Raw genomic sequence first — 21,076 nt, forward strand, 5'->3', positions numbered from 1 at the left:
GATTTTTTGAAAAATTTAACGAAATATTACAAGAAAAGACATCACACTGATAAAGAAATGCTTGTCTAATGAATTATGTTAGAATCTCACTGACATAAGTAAGAAATAATGACATGTTAAATATGTTAAAATCATAATTAACATAACTAAAATATTGCTGAGAGTTTATAAAAGCCAGATTGAATATTAAGTGTTTTACATGCATTATATCTACCTGCTTTTATTCCCACTTTCATTAGTAATCTAGGTTGCTAGACGCTAAGTAAGTATTTCAAAAAGTCATATACTATACATTTCAAGGCAGCTTTAATTCTAGAACTCACTGACCACAGAGCCCATTGACTGAATTATTAAATTACATGGTTTAATTCATTACTTTGCTTACATAACTAAAGCTACGCTCATTGACTTGAAAGTTATAGGAACTTTTTGGGAGTTTAAAACAACATATAGTTCTTTTTTAAATGATTTATGTATGTATTTATCATTATATACTATTATATCTTTACCATTAAATCAATACCTATGTATTCTATTACATAAGTACTTTAAAAATGTTGTTGTTAATATTTTTTTAGGTTTTCAATAAGTTTAGTGTGTGTGTAACATTTTACAACATGTGAAATATTTCTTTAAATTTGTAATAATTTCTCATAACTTCACAATCATTCAAAATAAAAGATCATTTGATAACAACTCATTCCCTTTACTAAATAAATGTAAGTCACTAAATGAAATTAATTTAGTGCAGGAAATTACTATATATGCCAAAACTACTAAATCCACATCTTTGAGCACTCAGTCTTTAACCCTATTGTATTTCAAAATTATCATAAATATTGTGAGTCAATTTAATACAGAATTTTACTTTTTAATACAGACCTTCTAATGGTGTTAAAAATATTTCTCTGTAATCTGACTTAAATTGAGGATATTATTATTCATGAACTTCTTTATTCCTCACTAATTTATCACTTTTCATTGCTCAGACCAAAAATATATTATCAAATTCAGAATATCTTACAAATGTATTTAACCATGAGACACTTATTTAAAGCTCTAAAGCATTTAAAACAAGACCTTTAGGTTCTTCTAGTGGAAAATGAGCCCAACTCACCGTTTACCCCACCACTTTTACTGTAAGAGATCTCACCATTGCATATATTAATACCATTCTTTCTTAAGTACACTTACCTTAGAGCATCGTCTCTGACACCACTCAGCTGCAGAGATGAATAACCAAAGAGTAACCTATGCAGAACTGAATTTGACTAAGGACTCCAGGAGACAGCAAATAAAACCTAAGGGCACTAAGAGTTCCATTTCAGTAACTGAGCAGGAAATAACCTATGCAGAATTAAATCTTCAAAATGCTTCTCACGATCTTCAAGGGAATGACAAGAGCTACCACTACAAAGGTAAAATATTTAGTAGATACACAGTATAACTGCTCTAGGATGTGTTGTTGGGGTGCAGAGATGTGGGAAACAGTAGGGAATATGTGGAGAACCACTTTTTATTTGTGGGGATCAGAGCTTGAAGTTGGAATACAGCATTCTAATGTGAAATCTGAGGACTAATTTTACTCGGGCATCGTTGTATTGTGTAGTCTTTGATCAACAACTTATGGAGCATTGTATTTCCTGACAATGCAGTGATATATTCTGAGAGGAAGATTGCAATGGTAGATATAGGTCAGGGGTCCTAGTTTATGTATATGATTCCCTGTTCAGGAAGGTTCCCTGCGTGTAAATTGTCTAAGCGTTTATCTCCATCTCATTCCTCAGTGTTTCCCTTTCCCTGTAGATTTTTCATCATCTCCAGAGAAGCTCTTTGCAGGGATCCTGGGAGTCATCTGTGTTGTCTTGCTGTCCACTGTGGTAATGATAGCTGTTACTACTTGTAAGTCAAGTTTTAAAGACTATAAGGGAACTTTTCAGTTCAATGATTGCCAGTGCCTGTAAATATTTCTTAATATTATGGACTAGGCCTCTAATTTTAACATATGCAGTTAGAGTAAATGTGAAAGGGTGACGAATATGTCGAAGATTAAATATCAGAATGATTGCAAGCGGCATTTTACAAATATATGTACATATAAATTCTGATTTCATAACTCAAAGACATGCTTTAGAAGGCTAAAAGACCTTATTGAGAAATACAAACTAATTCTTGAGATTGGTTAAATCAAATACTGTAGTAGAATTTGATCCTTTAGGCTTTTGAAATATATTTTCTTAAATCTTCACTACTTTATTACTTTTTCTTAAAATCAATTTTATTTCAGATTTTTCTAATTTTAAGCAAAACACCAAATTTCATTCTAAGAAACATTATGATTTATTTAGATAAATATTAATTTTTTAATAAGAATTGCTTTTTGTTTTCTAGCTGCTGTAATGCCAGAGCAGAATAATTCCTCCTTGACAACAGGGATCCAAGAAGGTACAGAATAATTTTCAAAGTTCTGATATTAGTACAGTTTATAGTTTGTAACTCAGGATAGGCAAAAATAATATTACCTTTTTTTGTGGAACATATAAATTATAACATTGGGCAATAAATGTTCATAAATAATAATTTTACGAGAATGGTCCTTCGTATGGAAGAATATGAAGAAGTGTTCATTTTAAATCACCATACCCATTGTTACTGACTGGCTTACATTTCCCCCTGCTATGCTCTGAGACAAATAATTTTGTTTTCTAAAAAAGTGGTTTTGTTCATTGACTTTCATGACTTGTGTTAGAATAGAAATTTATGTTTGTGTGTTTTCGTTGTTTGGGCACATAAATTAGTGGGTGAGAGGCTGACCCTTCTCAGTGAGTGTGTGTAATTGTATTTTATTTTACATGTACCAGCCAGTGAAGATGCATAGAAATGTTATGCACATATATGTTTATAGTTATGCAAATGTGTAAATTTGTTTTTATTTTTTAATTCAAATTGTTTTTTCATAATTTCTTCAGCATATCATTGTGGTCATTGTCCAAAGGAGTGGCTTACATATTCCAACAACTGCTATTACATTAGCACTGAAAGAAAAACATGGACTGAGAGTCAGATGGCCTGTGCTTCTAAGAACTCACACCTGCTTTATATAGATAATAAAGAAGAAGTGGTAAGATTTTAAATGTTTCCAACATTTATTTAAAGATTATTTTGGTCTACATTATGATTGTAGTATCCATTCATATTTTTGTATACATTTGTAGTTTGTTTTAAAGTCTATTAATATTCTATTGTTTAACTCTTTAATATTTTATTTATATTTCATGTCATTAATGCACGTTTAATAATTTCCAGTTCTTACTTTCCATAGACAACCATGCTTGTATACATACCTTTTGTCTAAAATAAGTTTTGTGTTTAATTTTGCTATGAAATTTTAAATTATGTCAAGGACACTAAACATCATGGTTGTGCAGATTGTTTATAATTTGGAAGGATGCATGTAATTACAAATCAGATCACGAAAAGGAAGTTTCCAGTCCACAATTGCTCACTCCTGGGTAGTCTCTCAACTTTCCCTCCCCCACTTAACCACTATTCTGATTTTTAATATTCCAAATGATCTTTGCTTAAATTTGAGCTTCATATAATAGGGATCATTCAATACACATTTTATGTTTCTTTTCATTCACATATGATAGTTTTGCAATTCATCCACATTGTTGCATTTATCTGTAGTTAATTTTTACTGTTGTATTACATGTACATGACATTTTTAATCTACACCATTCAGAATACAGTTGTTTGAATGTGGGTTTTATACATAATATTTTATGAAAATCCTTGTGTAGATCTTTTTCCAAATTATTACCATATATTTAATATTAATATATTATACATACATGTTATGTAGAATATGTTGTTTTTATATAATATAGATACAATATTTATAATAGTTTACAGATAAAGCTACATTATTATAATTGTATATGGGTGTAATTATAATATAACTAGTCTTCTATGTTTCAGAATAAAATTGCAGGGCCATAAATATATGTGTATGTCAAATTTATTAAACGATTCCATCATTTTTTTGGTTTATTGAGTAAATACACATATTACCAAATAGTGCTTAGATTCAAAAGTTAGTACTATCAGAAATTTTAATGTTATAATTTTTTGACATTATAGAAAAATATCATGATGATATTAATAGGTCTTTTCCTGATTACTATTAGGTTGGAAACACCCTTCTGGGCTACTAATCATGACATTCTCTTCTGTGAGAATGAAAAGTACCTGCCATGTGTCTTGCCCATTTCTCCTATATGTTGTCTGTCATTTTCCTTCCTCTCAGTACTTGTTATATTTTGGATATAAGCTCATTTTTTAATTTAGGAGATACAAGTAGTTTCTTTGACCCTGTGACTTACATTCTTATTCTCATATTGGAGTCTTTTAATGACCAGAATTTATTAATGTTAGCAGAGTCTACTACATCATTTTGGGTGTTACTGATCATTTTAGACATACTTCTGAAATCAGTCAAGGTTCATGAAGATAATCCCCTACATTACTCTCTAGGCTTTATTGTTTTCCATATTATCGTTATCTAATTGATGGATCAAAATTTATAGTAAAGATTATCTTTTCATAAATAACATATATGAACATATAATTCTCTCTCTATATATATGAGCTAATCTGCTTTATAAGATATTAGGTATTATATATATCTTTATATAGATGAAAATGTATATGATATCATATGTATACACATAATCACAAACACAGTAATTCTCTTATCTGTGGGGAGTATGTTTCAACACCCCAGTGGATGCCTGAAATCACTGACAGTACTGAACCTTATATATACAATGGTTTTTCTTGTACATAAGTACATATGATAAAGTTTAATTTATAAATTTTGCAGAGTGAGAGATTAAGAACATTAACCAATAATAAAATAGAACAATTATATAAATAGACTGTGATAAAAGTTATGTAAATATGGGCTCTCTCTTTTTTCTCTCTTAAAATATCTCATTTTCCTATACCCACCCAGTTTGAGGTATGACAACAAAACTAGCACAAATTTCTTTTTCCTTCACAATTTCATAGATGGAGCATTACTTCTTACTGTAGATTTTAGCGATTTCTGCAGAAGATTTCTTTGTCTTTCCTTATTAAATTGAGAACTTTCACCTCTTCACTTACAGGAAGCATTTACAGCCTCTCTTTGTTATATTTGATTGCCAGTATCACTAGTCTCATGCTTTAGAACCATTATTAAATAAAATAATGGTGACTTGAACACAAGCACTGAGATGCAGTGACAGTTGGTCTGATAACCAAGAGCAACTTGGGACTAACAATGAGGGAAAGGGAGCATATACAGCATAGATACGCTGGACAAAGACATGCTTTATATCCTGGTCAGAAGAGAGTGGGACAGGAGGAGTTTCATCATGATACTTAGAACTACACACAACTTCACCTTGAATTTTTAAATTTTGGGGTTTTCCTTTTAATACTTTTGGATACGGGTTGGCCGTGGGTATCTGAAAGAGCAGGTAATGGAAACCACAGATAAGGGGGCACTACTGTATGTAAATCACAGTCTGCACAGTCCACAGCAATTTGAGTAACTTGGAGAAAACTTATCTCCTTTTTGTTCTTTTACTGTGTCCATTTATAATTGTTTTAAATATTTTATCAATATACATATAAAATCTCATGGCATGAATGTTATAATTTGCTTCAATTTATAATTTTTCCTCAACTATCAAATAATTTAGAAAACAAAAGAAGTGAATAGTCTGTATATCCAATAAGATTGTTATACTTTGTTATCTTTTGCTTCCTGATGATCCAAGAGTCCTTCTTTTATTCTTTAATTTCTGCTTAGATAATTCCCTTTAGCTATTTTATTAGAGTGGGCCCCATGGTGAAAAGTTTTCTTAGTTTTTCTTTATCTGAGAATGTCTTGATTTCCCCTTCATTCCTGAGTGGTATTTTCCCTGCAGTTCTCTGTGCTTTTCGGTTGGAATAAGGAGTTAGCATCTAAAGTTTTCTGTCTTTCTAGCCTGCTGCTTTCCTGGTTCTTTGACTAGAGAAAACAGCCTCTCCTTGGGACTTTTGTCTGCCCTTGGGTGTTTGTGGTTTTGCTGGCCTCTGCAGCCTCCAGTCCAGGATAAATGAAGTAAAAAGTAATTCCAGGTTGCTTACTGCCATCTCTTTCCTCAGGTCTTGAGTTCCCAGCTCTGTCATCTTTTTCATCACAGTTTTGAATCTTTCAATCTTTGTTTTCTTTAATGTATAATGTCCATGGGTTTTAGCAATATTTAGTGGGAAAAATAAAGAATATCCACCTTCATCTTAACAGAATAAGAAGTCTGATCTGTAGCAGTTTTCATTTAATTTTCTAAAGACTAATGGTCTTAGAATCTTTTCATGTACTTGTTTGTCACCCTTATGTCTTTTAAAACATTTTCATTAAATTTATTGGAGTGACATTGGAGTTATTTGTTTCCATTGGTATTTAATGAATTCCTTTTTCAAAATTAAAATTTATTGGCGTGACAATGGTTAATAAAGTTACATAGGTTTCAGGTGTACAATTCTGTAAATACATCATCTATATATCACATTGTGTGTTCACCACCCAGACCAGCTCTCCTTCCATCACCACATATTTGACCCCCTTTACCTCTTCTGCCATCCACACTCCCCGTTTACCCTCTGGTAACCACTGAGCTACTGTGTGCGTCTATGAGTTTTTGTTTCTTTATTTGTTTGTCTTGTTCTATTGTTCCTTTCAGTTTAATATGCCACATATCTGTGAAGTCATATGGTTCTCGACTTTTTCTGTCTGACTTATTTCGCTCAGCATACTAATCTCAAGTTCCATCCATGTTTTTGCAAATGGTACTATCTCATCTGTTCTTATGGTAGAATAGCATTCCATTGTGTATATAAACCACAACTTCTTTATATAATCATCTATGGAAGGCCACCACAAATAAAGCTGCAAAGAACTTCAGAGCACATATAGCTTTATGGATAAATGTTTTTTAGGTTTTTTGGGTAGATACCCAGGAGAGGAATTGCTGGGTCATATGGTAATTCTATTCTTAATTTTTTCAGGAAGTTCCACACTATCTCCCATAGCGGCTGCACCAATCTGCATTCCCACCAACAGTATGTGAAGGTTCCTTTTTCTCCAAGCCTCTCCAATACTTGTTGCTGTTAGTCTTGTTGATGATAGCCATTCTAACTGGTGTCAAGTGGTATCTTATTGTGGTTGGAATGACATTGGAGCTTTTCAATGTCCAACTATAATAATTGAAGTGTTTGTATCTCCTTTTAATGTTGTCAGTTTCTACTCATGTGTTTGAGGGTTCTGTTGTTAGGTGGTCACATGTTTACAATTGTTTTATGTACTTCTTGGAATGACATCGTTAATATTTTGAATTGTTTCTTTTTATTTCTAATAATATTTCTTGTTTTAACAGTTATTTTGTCTGATAGTAGAATGGACAGTTCAGGCCCCTATGGTTACAGTTCATAGGGTATATCAGTTTTTCACCCTTTTACTTTCATTTTCGTACCTTTGAATATAAAGTGCATTTATGGTAGACAGTATACAGATGGATTTTACATTTTCCCTCAGTATGACAATTTCTATCTTTTGATTAAAATATGTTTTTATTCACATTTAATATAATTATTGGTATAGTTGGATTTAGGTCTGCTGGTTTGCTCTTTCTTCTATGTCCATGTCTTTAGGTTTGTCTTCCATAATTCCTGAATCTTTTGTCTTCAACATGTATTGTTATAGCATTCCATATTAATTCTCTGTTGATGGTTTGGATATATATATTTTTTATTAGTTGTTGTAGATATGAGACATCCTTAGCTCATCACTGTCTACCTAAAGTTAATTCTGACTATATTCCAGTGAAATATAGAAACTTAGCCTCAATATAGCTCCATTTCCTCTCTTGTCTGTTGGGGTCTTACTATTCCTTCTAACAATGTTGTACCCAGTCAGCCAGCACTGGTTTGTGAATAAACAGTAATGTACATCCTTTGTGACCTGGCATTCATGATTTACAAAAAGATGACTTGTAATTAATCATTCTAGGGATTTTTGCAAACCAAAAATAAACATATGCTAACAAATGAGGTTTTTTCCCCAATCCCAAACAAGGTTCCCATTTTCCAGCACAGAGCTGCAATCATAGAGACCTAACCATGCAGTGTCAGAATTATTGCTTTAAATAATCTCATTTTTAAAAGTAATCACAAGGACAGAAACACAGATGCTTAAGTTTACCCACATATTTACCATTTCTACTGCTCTTCCTTCCTGTGGGTCTGAGTTACCGTCCAGTATCATTTACTTTTAGCTTGAAGAACATTTTTGGAGGGCAGGTCTGCTAATAAGAAATTCTCTGTTTTGTTTTTGTGTATGTTGTAAGTTCCTTATTGCAACTTCTTTTTTGAAGGACTGTTTTGCTGAATTAAGAATTCTTGTTTGACAGGTTTTGTTGTTTTCCCCCCACCCCCCAGTACTTTCAGCTCTTTGAATATGTCACTCCTGCTTTCTGTTCTGTTTTCTTTCTGATAAGAACTCATTATTAATCATGTTGTTATTTCCTATATATAATGGATAAGTGTTCTTTTGCTTATTTCAAGGCTACCTCTTTTCTTTAAATTTTTTTGTTTTCTATTTTACATTTAAATTGTGGCAAAAAACACTTAAGATAAAATTCATCATTACCAATTAAAAAAAAAAGACACTGACTTGATTTTCTTAGAGTAGTTTAGATTTACAGGAAAATTGAGACAAGACAGAGATTTTCTATATACCCCTATTAAGTACTCATCTCCCTCATCTGGCATAGGGTGCAGGACAAATGTGGATTCTGGGTGAGATAATGTGGTCTATGTGCTGCTGGAGTTGGGAAGTATCTCACCCATTGCCTCATTTTCACACTGACTCAAGGTACATCATGCTCCCACATTTTTCCTCATAATTATTTCTTCAATGTTTTTCAGTCATTTGACTATAATATTTTGAGAGTTAGATTTCTATGTGCTGTTTCTATGTATAGTTTGCTGAATCGGATATGCCTACAATATTTTAAAATTAAATTTAAATAGTTGTTTATTCATTATGTCTCCAAGTTGTTTTTCTATGTGTCTCTCTTGTTCTCAGTGTATATTTACACCTATGTTAGTTTTCTTGATACTGCTTCAAAAGTCTCTGAGTGTCTACTTATTTTTCTCTCTATTTTTTTGGTAAACAAAGTTTTAAACACCATCTTCAATTTTATTAATTCTCTCTCTGTGTCTCAAATTTTATATAGATTTAGTAAATTTGCATTTCAGGTAATGTTTTTCAATTCATGATTTCTATTTGATTCATTCATGTAGTGTTTTTCCTCTGTTTGGCACAATTTTATCACTGCCATCGTATTCAAATACAATTATTTGAACATAAATATAAAGTAATTACTCTAAAATATTTTTAATAATAAATCTAACATCTTTTCTCAATAAAACATTATTTTGACTGTATTCCTTGTGTATAGAAATTGTGTTTTGTATGTTTTCTAATAATTTATAACTACATATTTTTGATAATATCGTGTAGGAAACTTAATTCTGTTTCATTTTTCTTGGATTCATTATTTTTTTGATGATCAAAACTTTTACTTCAGATCTTCTCTTTAGAGTGTGTTTGCTTATATCTCTTCTCAGTTTTTAAAATTCTAACTATTTATTTTTGTTTTTAGTCTGGCTGCCTGGGGATTCCCCTTGTGTAGTCATAGTTTGGTTGATAACCAATGATTATACATTTTTAAAGAATCCAAATACCTCCAGTCAATAGGTTTTCCACACTCTGTTATTTGTACTTGTGTGTGTATGCATATAAGGGGGAGTCCTCATAACTTTACAATTAGTTTTCAAGTCCACTTTGCCTTTTATTTTTACTGGGATCATCTTTATCTCTTCTACACAAGTGCACCTTTGTTTCATCAGCCATGAACCTGTAGAGAGCTAATGTTGTCTCTTCTTGTGAATTCTCCCTTTTATTTCCTCTCCATTATTATTGTGGCTGGCACTGCTCTGGACACAAAGGAGACCACAAGCTCAGACTAGAAAAAGGGTGGGTTTTGCTCTTTTTAACCTTGTAAATTCAGCACTTTGAATGAAAAAATAGCGGGCACTTTATCACCCCTCCCCCATTGCTAATCAAGTCTGCCCCTTTGGCAACAACACCATTGATTTTAGCAGCCTTCTCCAAATTGTAAAAACTACAATTCTTCTTACTCACTGAGCTGAGGTGGGGTGGGGGACAACATGGGAACAATCCTAGGCAAGAAGACCACAAATTTGCTCCATTCTTTCTCCAATTTCTAGGAGCTTTTCCAATAAGTTACAAGTTATTATTAGTCTTTGGTAAATTGAAATTATTTGTGTCAAATTCCCTCTTCAGTAATAACACGTTTTCCTAATGTGTTCAGAGTGTAAGTATATAAAGTAAAATGAAAATTAAATTGAATAAAATAGAAAGAATGAAGTTTGTATTCTATTAGAAATCATATTAATATAAAGCATTTTCTTGTGCTTTCTCATAAAATTTGTTTCTCACAGAATTTTTTGGACACCTTCTGTCCTCATTCATGGATAGACCTCTCCTTAAAAACTAATACAAGTTTGTTGGTTTGGCCAAACGGCTCAGCGCTCTCTTCCAAACTGTAAGTTTTATGAGAACTCTTATATTTTATGCCTTGAAGTAATTAATTATAGAAAGAAGAAGAAATATTTGAATAATTATATGAAGACAATTATTTAACTATTTCCATGCAAAATTATACAAGGACTATTCATATATAGGTATATAAGTATTAGCCTAAGTAAATTATTTATTCATCATAGTATTAGATCATGTATTACCAAATTAATGATATATTATTCTCTGTATTTCAGGATCTCAATATCTTCAGAGATTAGCAAGAATTGTGCATTTGTGTCGTTTCGCTCACACGAGGTTTTATATGTGCTCTGTTTAAATACAAAACTATATGTTTGTAAGCACCAGACATTTCGCCGTATCTGAAGTTGGTATAATAGTAATCTGTAAAGGACATATTTTTGATTTATTTAAACTCATACAATACATTTTCTTATAATTATTTTTTATGATACAATTTTGAGGACAGTCTTACATTCACAACAAAATTATGATAGGTACTCAGATTTCCCATGTTTCTCCCTCCCCTACACATGCAGAGCTTCCTCCATGATCAACATCACTCACCAAAATGGTCATTTGCTACTGAAAATGAATCTACATTGATGCATCATATTCACTTAAAATCCATAGTTTATGTGAGGCTTAACCCTTGGTGTAGAATTATTTTTAAACCTATATTTCTAAATTATTTTTTAAAATATATACCCAAGTACATGTTATATGTTTCGTAAGATTTTGTTGTTTGTTAAAATAGATAATGTATTTTAATATCAAGAGGTGTTATTTCTAAGTCCTCAATATGGTGAATAATACCACTTATATATTCAAACTAGTTAATTTGTCATAGCGTTCGAACGTTGAAAATGATTATTCAACTGCAAAGGCTGGCATACTGTGTAAGACATAGTGGAGTCAAAAGGGAGAGGAAATTTGATTTAAAAATTATTAAATTTTGTAGGGGTGATCGCCTACAAACAGGACATGAAAGAAAATGATAAAGTATACCCTAGGATTAAAGAAGAGTACCCAAAGGTGGAATGACTTGGAAGCCAGGTCTACTTCCTTGGGAAGGGTTTCAGACTTCACTGAACACAGTGTGGCTGCAGACATTCTGACAGTTGACACATTCACTGGGTTGCCCTGGATAGAGCAGTTCCGAGTCTGCTGGCTGTTATTGGTGAGGACGGATTTCAGGCTGTGATTGGCAAGCAGGAAGACCTCCCTATCATGGTGTCCTCAGGCAGAGGTTGGAAAAGAGGGAACTGTCATTGGGACTGGCCACAAAAACTGCTGGAGAGTGAATACCACAGGACTTCCTGCATGCACTCAACTGGCAACCCCACCATAGAGCCAACGGGGAGAAAGCATCTTGAAACCAGAAACAACTGTCCTTTCTCTGGCAGTGTCTCTCCAGTGCCTTTATCTGGCAAAACAACATCACGTGAGATCACAAGGGAGAAAAAGTTATAGAATCTATCTCCATTATTTCAAAAGGGCCATGAAGGGCAGATTTGGAGTTGAGATTAATAAATTGTTGATCCACCCTTGAGATTACTGTGCAAGAACTTCAAAGTTGGTACATGACATAATTCTTTGTGTAGAAAAGTCTAAAGACGCCACCAAAAACTATTAGAAACAGTAAACAAATACAGTAAAGTTGCAGTATACAAAATCAATGTACAAAAATCCCTGCATTTCTACATACTAAAAATGCAATTTCAGAAAAAGAAGTGGAGAAAAATAACATTTCTTTTGCAATTGCAGTAAAGAAGAATGAAATACTTAGGACTAAATTTAACAAAGTATGTGAAGGATCTATACATTGAAAACTATAAGACATTATTAAAAAAATTGAAGATGACACAAAGAAATGGAAAGGTATTTTGAGTTCATGCCTTGGAAGAAACAACAAAGTTGAAATTGCCATATTACCCAAAGTGCTATATAGATTTAATGCAATTCATATCAAAATCTTAACGAAAATTTTTGTTTTTATTATTTTTCTTTTGGATCTTCATTTGTTTTTAAAAAAATTAAATTTATTGAGGTGATAACTGTTAGTAAAATTTCATAGTTTTCAACTGCACAACTCTTTTTTTTTAACATTTTCTATTATTTTTTCTTTTAGTTTATTGGAGTGACAATGGTTATTAAAGTTACATAGATTTCAAGTGTACAAGTCTGTAATACATCATTTATATGTCACATTGTGTGTTCACCGCCCACACTCAGTTGTCCTTCCATCACCACATATTTGATCTCTTTTACCCTCATCTACCACCTCTCTCCCCAGTTACCCTGTGGTAACCACTAAACTATTATCTGTGTCTATGAGTTTTTGTTTCTTCAGTTGTTTGTCTTGTTCCTTTGTTGTCAGTTTTATATACAACATATCAGTGAAATCATTTGGTTCTCGACTTATTCTGTCTGACTTATTTCACTTAGCATAATAATTTCAAGATTCATCTATGTTGTCACAAATGGCAGAATATTGTATTTTCTTATGGCAGAGTAGTAGTATTCCATTGTGTATATATACCACATCTTCTTTATCCAATCATCTATAGAAGGACACTTTGGTTGTTTCCATGTCTTGGCCACTGTAAATAGACCTCCAATGGAAATCGGAGCACATATATTTTTATGGATAAATGTTATCAGATTTTTGTGTATATACACAAGAGAGGGATAATCATCAGATTTGTAGAAATTACAAAAGAGCCTTGTAATGATGAGCAGGGAAAAGACGGAGGAGGGCCACATGCTAGAGTGGGGCTAATGAATTTATTTGTCAATATCTAATCAATTTACTTAGCAGTATGCAATAGTAATAGACAAAGGCAATTAACAGAATGTGCTAATGACAGAAAGTGAAGGTGGTTAAGACTAAACTATATACATTGATACCAATGTCAAGTCAAAGGAGTATACATACATGTAAGTTTAAGAGACCCCAACATATGTTTACTATTGATCAAAAATCACTTGGCTTAATACACAAATAATAACATCAGTAAGGATTGTCCAAAAGCAGTAATAAGATCTATAGGATAGTAACTGCTACAGTAGATGTCCAAAGCTCACCAAATTGGGGGAGAACAGCACTGGAAAAGTCATAAATCAAAACTTTGTCAGGTCTGTAGACCTGTAGCTGAGAGAAACTCAGGCGTCTCCCACACTGCTGCTTGTTCGTTCCCAAGAATGGTGCTGCTGTTGTCTTTGTTGTTGTTGTTAGAAGTCAAGGTGTCTTCTGATGTTATAAACTGCAAGCTGCATCTAAGTTTTTAAGGTGTTAACAATCTGAAGAATGTTGCTGTTGTTGTTGTTGTTATTGTTAGAAGTTAGGGAGTCTTCTGATGTTTAAGCTGCATACAAGTTTTCTAGATGCTGACAAGTTCTCAAGAAGGCTAACCATGGGGAACAACACTGGAGAGGCCGGGAACCAGCCAGACCTCACCAGGTTCACAGCTGAAAGTCAGGACATTCCCTGATGTTGTAAGCTGCACGTTGCTAGAAGTCTTCAAAATGTTAGAATGATGAAAAATCACCAATGACAAATGACCAAATGATGAAATAATAATTATTAATTAACACAGCCAACTGTGGTCTGTCTTATATATTTTTTTCAGCTGTAACTTAGAGCCAAGTTTCTTGTTCCTGCCTCCCCCTCCGGGAATGGCCAGTTCTGGGAGGGTCCGGCAGTTACTGATATGAATGTTGACCATCAGGCCAAAGGGCCAATTCATCCAGATAAGCAATATCTACTGTTCTTTCTTGGGACCATCAGCCCAAGGTCTTCCAAAGCCTGGCAATGTGTCTGTCACATCGTCCTGATACAACTTAGCTACTTCTTCATCTGCTGATGTGGGTGAAACAGACAGAACAAAGAGGGAATTCTTTCAACCCCTGATCAAGAATTTTTTTAACCCTAAGCTAACCATCACCTCACAACACAGACAGAAAAACAAACATCATTTCATATCTTCCCTACTCGACAGAATGAGACTAAACAGAAAACTTCATCTCATGTCTCCCCTGCTCGGGAGATGAGACCAAAGGGGAAAGAAAAGCAGCCTCATCCCATATCTCTCTTGCTCAAGAGAATGAGACCCAGAAAACAACATCATCTCAAATCTCCCCCGCTCAGGAGATGAGACCATAGGAGGAATTTACTCAACTCCTGATCATAGTACAGAAATCACCTCACATACAGGAACAAATAAAAGCTAATGGACAAAAGCTCACATCAACCAATAAAGGCAAATTTTCTTCGTCATCTTCCTTACACGCCTGAGTAGCAGCAGCAATCCTAAAACATGAAGGAGAGTGGAGGTATCAACTCCTTAACTTTATACTAAAAGTGACAACAATCAAAACAGCATGGATTTGGCAGAAAAACAGACACACAGACCAATGCAATAGAATTGAGAACGTAGAAATAAACCCACATATATATGGGCAGTTAATTTTCAACAAAGGAGCCAAAAACATACAATAGAGAAAAAAAGTCTTTTTAATAAATGGAGCTGGGAATTTGGAAAGCCATGTGCAAAAGAAAGAAACTACACTCCACGTGTTACCATATCCCAAATTAACACAAACTGCATCAAAGTCTTAAACATAGGACCTGAAACAATATATTGCAATGAAGAAAGCATAGGTACTAACCTGGTGGACCTTGGGTTCTGAGAGGATTTTATGAATTTGACCTCAAAGTCAAGGAAAGTGAAAGCAAAAATAAGTGATGGTACTATACATCAAACTAAAAAGCTTCTGCACAGCAAAAGAAACCATCAACAAATCAAAGAGGCAATGAACAGAAAGGCATGAGATATTTGCAAACAGAAGCTGTGATTTTGGGCCGGTATCTGAATATGTAAAGAACTAACACAGCTCTTCATCTTTTTAAATCTAGGAGTGGCTCTCCGTGCTTTACAATGAAGCTGGAGCCTCACAAAGTCTGGATGATCTGAGCCCTGTTACCTCTTACATCTTGTTCTCTAATACAATGTTCCTTAACCTTTTTTTTTTTTTTCCATTTTCCCCCTCAACTTCAAGCCAGAGAGGAGAGATGTTGAGCTTTCAGAGAGATGTTTTCCCTGTCCATCTCCCTGAAAATTAAAAACCACCAATATATTGCATTTTTTCTTTATGTATTTTATGTATATCTGCACTTTATACATAAAGTGAGATTTTTTTCACTACCCTCAAAAATCCATTTTTGTCCACTTGTCAACACTATCGCCTCTGTTGAGAATGCATGAGCTAACACTGCTCCCTTCACTCACTCTGCTGCAGCTATGTCAGCCTCCTCGCTGATCCTCAAATATTCAGACATGTTTCTTCAATAGGGAATTTCATTAGTTGTTTGCTCAATTTCAAATGGCCTTCTCCATTTGTCTGCTATCCTAGTTTTCTCACCAAATTCATATCTTTCTCCAAATACTACACTTCTAATGAATTACAATGGTATTTCAATTTCCTCAACAATTGGCATTCTCAATTCCACTTACTCTCTTCAAAATGTTTTCATAAAACATTTCATTTTTTTTATTATTTTTACCTTCTAACATACTATACATTTCAAACGTATTTTTTCTGGTTTAAACAACAAGTATTCTATCACAATTCTGGAGGCTGGAAGTCTGAAATGAAGGTGCCAACAGAGCTGTCCTCACTTTGAAGACTCTAGGGGAGACTATGTTCCATGCCTTTCTCTGAGCTTTTGGTGTAGTCCCCAGGCCTTGGCTTATAGACACATTACTCCAAGCTCTGACTCTGTCATTGCATTGCTCTCTGTGTGGGTCTGTCTCTACATCTAAATATCCCTCCTATATTATATCAGTTGTACTAATTAAGGGCCTACCCTACATCGGTATGACCACATATTAATTTGATTGCATTTGCAAAGACTCTATTCCCAAATAAGATCACATTCCTAGGCTTGGTTGAATATCTATTTGGGTGAGGACATGGAGTGTGACACTATTCAAGAAAATGGGAAATACAGAAAATGAACAAAAATGGCAGGTCAGTGTTCAACTTTTTATCTGGGTATAATTGTAACTGGAAATTACATTCGTTTTGGTGTTTGTGAAAACTCGATTCCTACCATGTATACATTAAAGGTTGGCAGAGTGATGTGAAGGATCTCAGAAGAGAGGAGAAGAAAATACCCTGGCAATAAATCAAAAGGAACAGTTCACGTAGTATTCATGTTGCCATGACATTTCATACCTTTAAACCAGGCTGGTCCAAACTGCGACCCGCAGGTCAACTGCGGCCCGCAATCCATTGTTAATTGGCCTGCAGCAAATTCCAAAAATGTATTTAGTTTACTTAAATAAACCAGGTGAGGCAATACGTACTTTACCTCGAGTGAGTTGCCCAGCTGTTTGTGTATTCTACCGCATCTAGCCCTTGGTGAAATACATTGAAAAAAGTTTGTACACCCCTGCTTTAAACACTCTTAACACTTTAAACTATCACAATCAAAAAAAAAAAAAAAAAGAAAAAGAAAAGAAAAAAAGAAACTGACAAAAAAAGAAACAGAATAAACTAGTTTTAGTAGAAGTAATCATTATTATTTGGGAATAATTAGCTCATACTCAGGTATACACAGGTCACATTTTGAATGACACTTAAACTTCTTTAGGTTACCAGTGTTGTGTGCTTTCCCTTTCACAAATAAAACTGTTTTATTCTTTTTGGGGTCAATGAGACAGAGTACATAAAATTTAAATGACCGACAAATACAAAAGAGCATTGCAAAAGATGAATGGTAATAGAGCCCGGTTAACTACAATTTCTTCTATGAGAGGGTGGAAAAATCCACAAGATATGGGTTAGATTATGTAAAATCATAGGATCTCATCTGTATAGAGATTTCCAGTTGTTTAATGGTAAATACAAAAGAATGCAATATGAATTGCCTTAACCAGACTGAGATTTTCTTAACTTGAACCACGTAAGTTAGAAAGTGCCAAAATTTTAATTTAATTTAGAGACAAACCTTATCTTTAAAATACCTCATTTTTTAATCCCACAATTTATATAGTATATAATGTGTTTGTTTTATAACCTGCTTAAGATGCCCAACTAGTCTTTTCCTAGTTTCTTCATAACATTCAGCACTTGTCAACAATAAGATCTGTTTAAAAGTGGCTTTTGTACTAAGTCCATCAGAAGTGGAGAGACCAGACCAAATGGAAATGCCTATGTAAGTTTCAGAGATTAGAAGGCTGTATTTCCACTATCCAACAATATTTATTGATTCTGATATTTTAGGCCCAGAATGAAAAAGCACAGCAGAGAAAAAATAACTAGAAAAAGAATAGTGAAATAGGTGATCAGTAAACATATCTGACACTAGATAATTTTATTTTTTTAAAGATTTTATTGGGGAAGGGGAACAGGACTTTATTGGGGAACAGTGTGTATTTCCAGGACTTTTTTCCAAGTCAAGTTGTTGTCCTTTCAATCTTAGTTGTGGAGGGCGCAGCTCAGCTCTTGGTCCAGTTGCCGTTGCTAGTTGCAGGGGGTGCAGGCAACCTTGTGGTTGAGAGGACCTGCTCCAACCAACTGAGCCATCTGGGAGCTCAGTGGAAGCTCAGCTAAAGGTTCCGTGTTCAATCTTTTAGTTGCAGGGAGCGCTGCTCACTATCCCTTGCGGGACTCAAGGAGTTGAACTGGCAACCTTGTGGTTGAGAGCCCACTGGCCCGTGTGGGAATCGATGCGGCAGCCTTTGGAGTTAGGAGCATGGAGCTCCAACCGCTGAGCCACCGGGCTGGCCCAATAATTTTCGTTTTAATGAATACATCCCATATTACTCATTTTAGACTAATTTTCACAGCTAAGCCAATTGGTTAAAGATTAAAACATCAGTCAGACTATTGTTTGTCTCTTCAGTGCTGTAATTGAAGTAATCTCCTCCATGCCAAGACCATTTCTGCATTTAATTAGTTAAGAAAATTAAAAACTCATGACATGAAAATCAAGCTTATAACTTGAAGTAATTTAGCCCTTTCCTCTGAAAATAGGAAAACTTTTGCTAACCTTTCTTTCTGATGAACAAGCATAGCATTTTCTTAGGCAAAGTTTTTCTGATGGCTTTTCATTTCTTTGTGTTAATGAAGTTCATGTTTTAAGACCCCATACTTTCATCCCATAATTTTCTGACCGCAATTATACTTCTTAGGATATCAAAGGTACATATAAGTAATTATGCTGTTCACAGGGCTTCATAAAGTTACCCTTAAAGAATGGGATAAAAACATATTATATATTGTTTTGCTATAAATTCTTTTATTCAGGAGGGTGCATATCAATTGGGATATTTTAAATCTGTGTGATTTACTTTTTTTGTGTGTGAAAATATGTAAGTTTTACTCTTAGTAAATTTCAATTATGCAACACAGTGCAATTGACTACAGTCACCATGTAATACATTAGATCCTCAGAACTTACTCATCTTATAAATGAAAGTTCATACCATTTACCAACCTCTCCTTATTTTCCCCTCCCTCATCCCCAGGCGATCACTTTTCTACTCTCTGTTTCTATGAATTTGATTTATTTTTAGTTCCACACATAAATGATACCATGCGATACTATATTTATTTTTCTCTGTGTAGCTTATTTCACTTCGAATAATGCCTTGTGGGATCATTCTTGTGAAAATGGTAAATAATAATCCAAAGAGTGTAGTTTTTTGGTCAAGATGATGAAGTAGCTAAATACTGTGCTTGCATCCTTTCACGACCACATTAAAATTGCAGAACAAACACCATTGAGAATTGCTTGAAGTCCAGCTGAACAGAATTCCTGTAGCTAAAGATATACAGAAAAAGCCATGTAGAAACAATTAGGAGGGGCAGTGTCATGGAACGGTTTATCTCATACACACCTGTGGCAGTTAAAAATTGGGAGGGAAAACTCAACTATGGGTCCCTCCTGAGCAGTGAGGGGACCCAGCCACATCCCAGGCTCCCTAACCCAGGGTTCCAGTGCCAGGACAAAAAGTCCCCACAATGTCAAACCAGTGGAGATTGTGACTGAGAGAGATGTAGAAGTCCCAGACATTTCTCTTAAAAGCCCATGCAACAGACTTACTCACCGATGGACCCCCTCATTTTGAGATCTAGTGCTGGGGCAGCAGCTCAAAAGGCACCAGGGACATATGGCGAGGAACTGAATTGTCTGGCTTCAGGATGAGTATTGGAGGGGATCTTTCTTCCAGACAGAAGTGCTGGCAAGAGCCATTGTTCCTCAGTTTAGGCCTTTCTCCACTAGCGTACAGATGCAGGAAGCCTTCATATCTCACTCGTCATCAACCGGACTAACAAAATTGGCCTGCTCTAATGATTCGCTGAGACACTGCTCCACCGAACGCGTGAGTCCACCCAAGCTGCTTCCAGTGGTTTTTCCATACAATTGACATGTGTTGGCTCATACTTCAGATTTTCCAAAAGTCTCTCAAAGGTTCACAAATGACAAAAAATCAGGGTCTGGCCCTAATGTTCGCCATACCTTTTGCTAAGCATCCCCAAGCTTGGCAGTACTGGAAGCCCATCTTGCTTCACAGCTTAGCCTCTCCCAGGCACCTTCAAGCCCAGCATGGGTGGAAGAGATTGGCAGATTGCTTTGTGGCTCATGCCAGGTGGCTCCGGGAAGGGCACAGCTGGAGATTGAAGTTGGGCTGTGTTGGGGCCCTTCTCAGAAGGCCCAAAAGCTGGCATGACCTGTGGCTGGCTGTGGACAGCCCAAAGCACCACCTGGCCACCTCCACAGATAACACACCTGAAGAGAAGACTGTGCAGGTGCCAGAGCCCTGTTACAATAGCATGAAGAACAAAAACATATTGGAAATAAGTTTAACTAAGGAGTGAAAGGTCTCTACACTGAAAACTGCAAGATATTGATGAAAGAAATTGAAGACAAAAATAAATGGAAAGGTATCCCATGTTCACATACTGGAATAATTAATATTGCTAATTTGTCAACAGTACCAAAAGCCATCTATAGATTCAATGCAATCCTTATCAAGACTACAATGGCATATTTTATGGAAGTAGAAAAAAATGCTCCTAAACTTATATGAAACCACAAAAGACCTTGAATAGCCAAAAAAAAAAAAAAAAATCTGAGGAACAAAGAACAAAGCAGTTGGCATCACACTTTCTGATTTCAAGCTATGCTATAAAGCTATTGTCATCAAATACTGTACGATCTAATATGCAGAATCTAAAAACAACAACAACAAAGAAGAAACTCATAAAAGACTAATCAGACTTGTGGTTACCAAAGGTGGAAGATTGGTGGGAGGATTGGAAAAGGTCATCAAAAGGTACAAAGTC

General features: G+C 34.6%; 1 protein-coding gene across 1 annotated transcript; it reads left to right on the plus strand.

Annotated features, from left to right (window-relative positions):
- The first annotated feature begins 1,215 nt into the window (after window positions 1–1,215).
- Window positions 1,216–12,891, plus strand: LOC109454307 (NKG2-A/NKG2-B type II integral membrane protein). Its single transcript, XM_074324910.1, is given in 7 exon segments — window positions 1,216–1,418; window positions 1,807–1,902; window positions 2,392–2,445; window positions 2,970–3,054; window positions 3,056–3,121; window positions 10,618–10,721; window positions 10,954–12,891. Coding segments are annotated over 5 exon segments (471 nt in total). The 5' UTR covers window positions 1,216–1,231; the 3' UTR covers window positions 3,105–3,121; window positions 10,618–10,721; window positions 10,954–12,891.
- The last annotated feature ends 8,185 nt before the right edge of the window (window positions 12,892–21,076 follow it).

This window comes from Rhinolophus sinicus, linkage group LG02, assembly GCF_036562045.2.
Source record: "Rhinolophus sinicus isolate RSC01 linkage group LG02, ASM3656204v1, whole genome shotgun sequence".
NCBI lineage: Eukaryota > Metazoa > Chordata > Mammalia > Chiroptera > Rhinolophidae > Rhinolophus > Rhinolophus sinicus.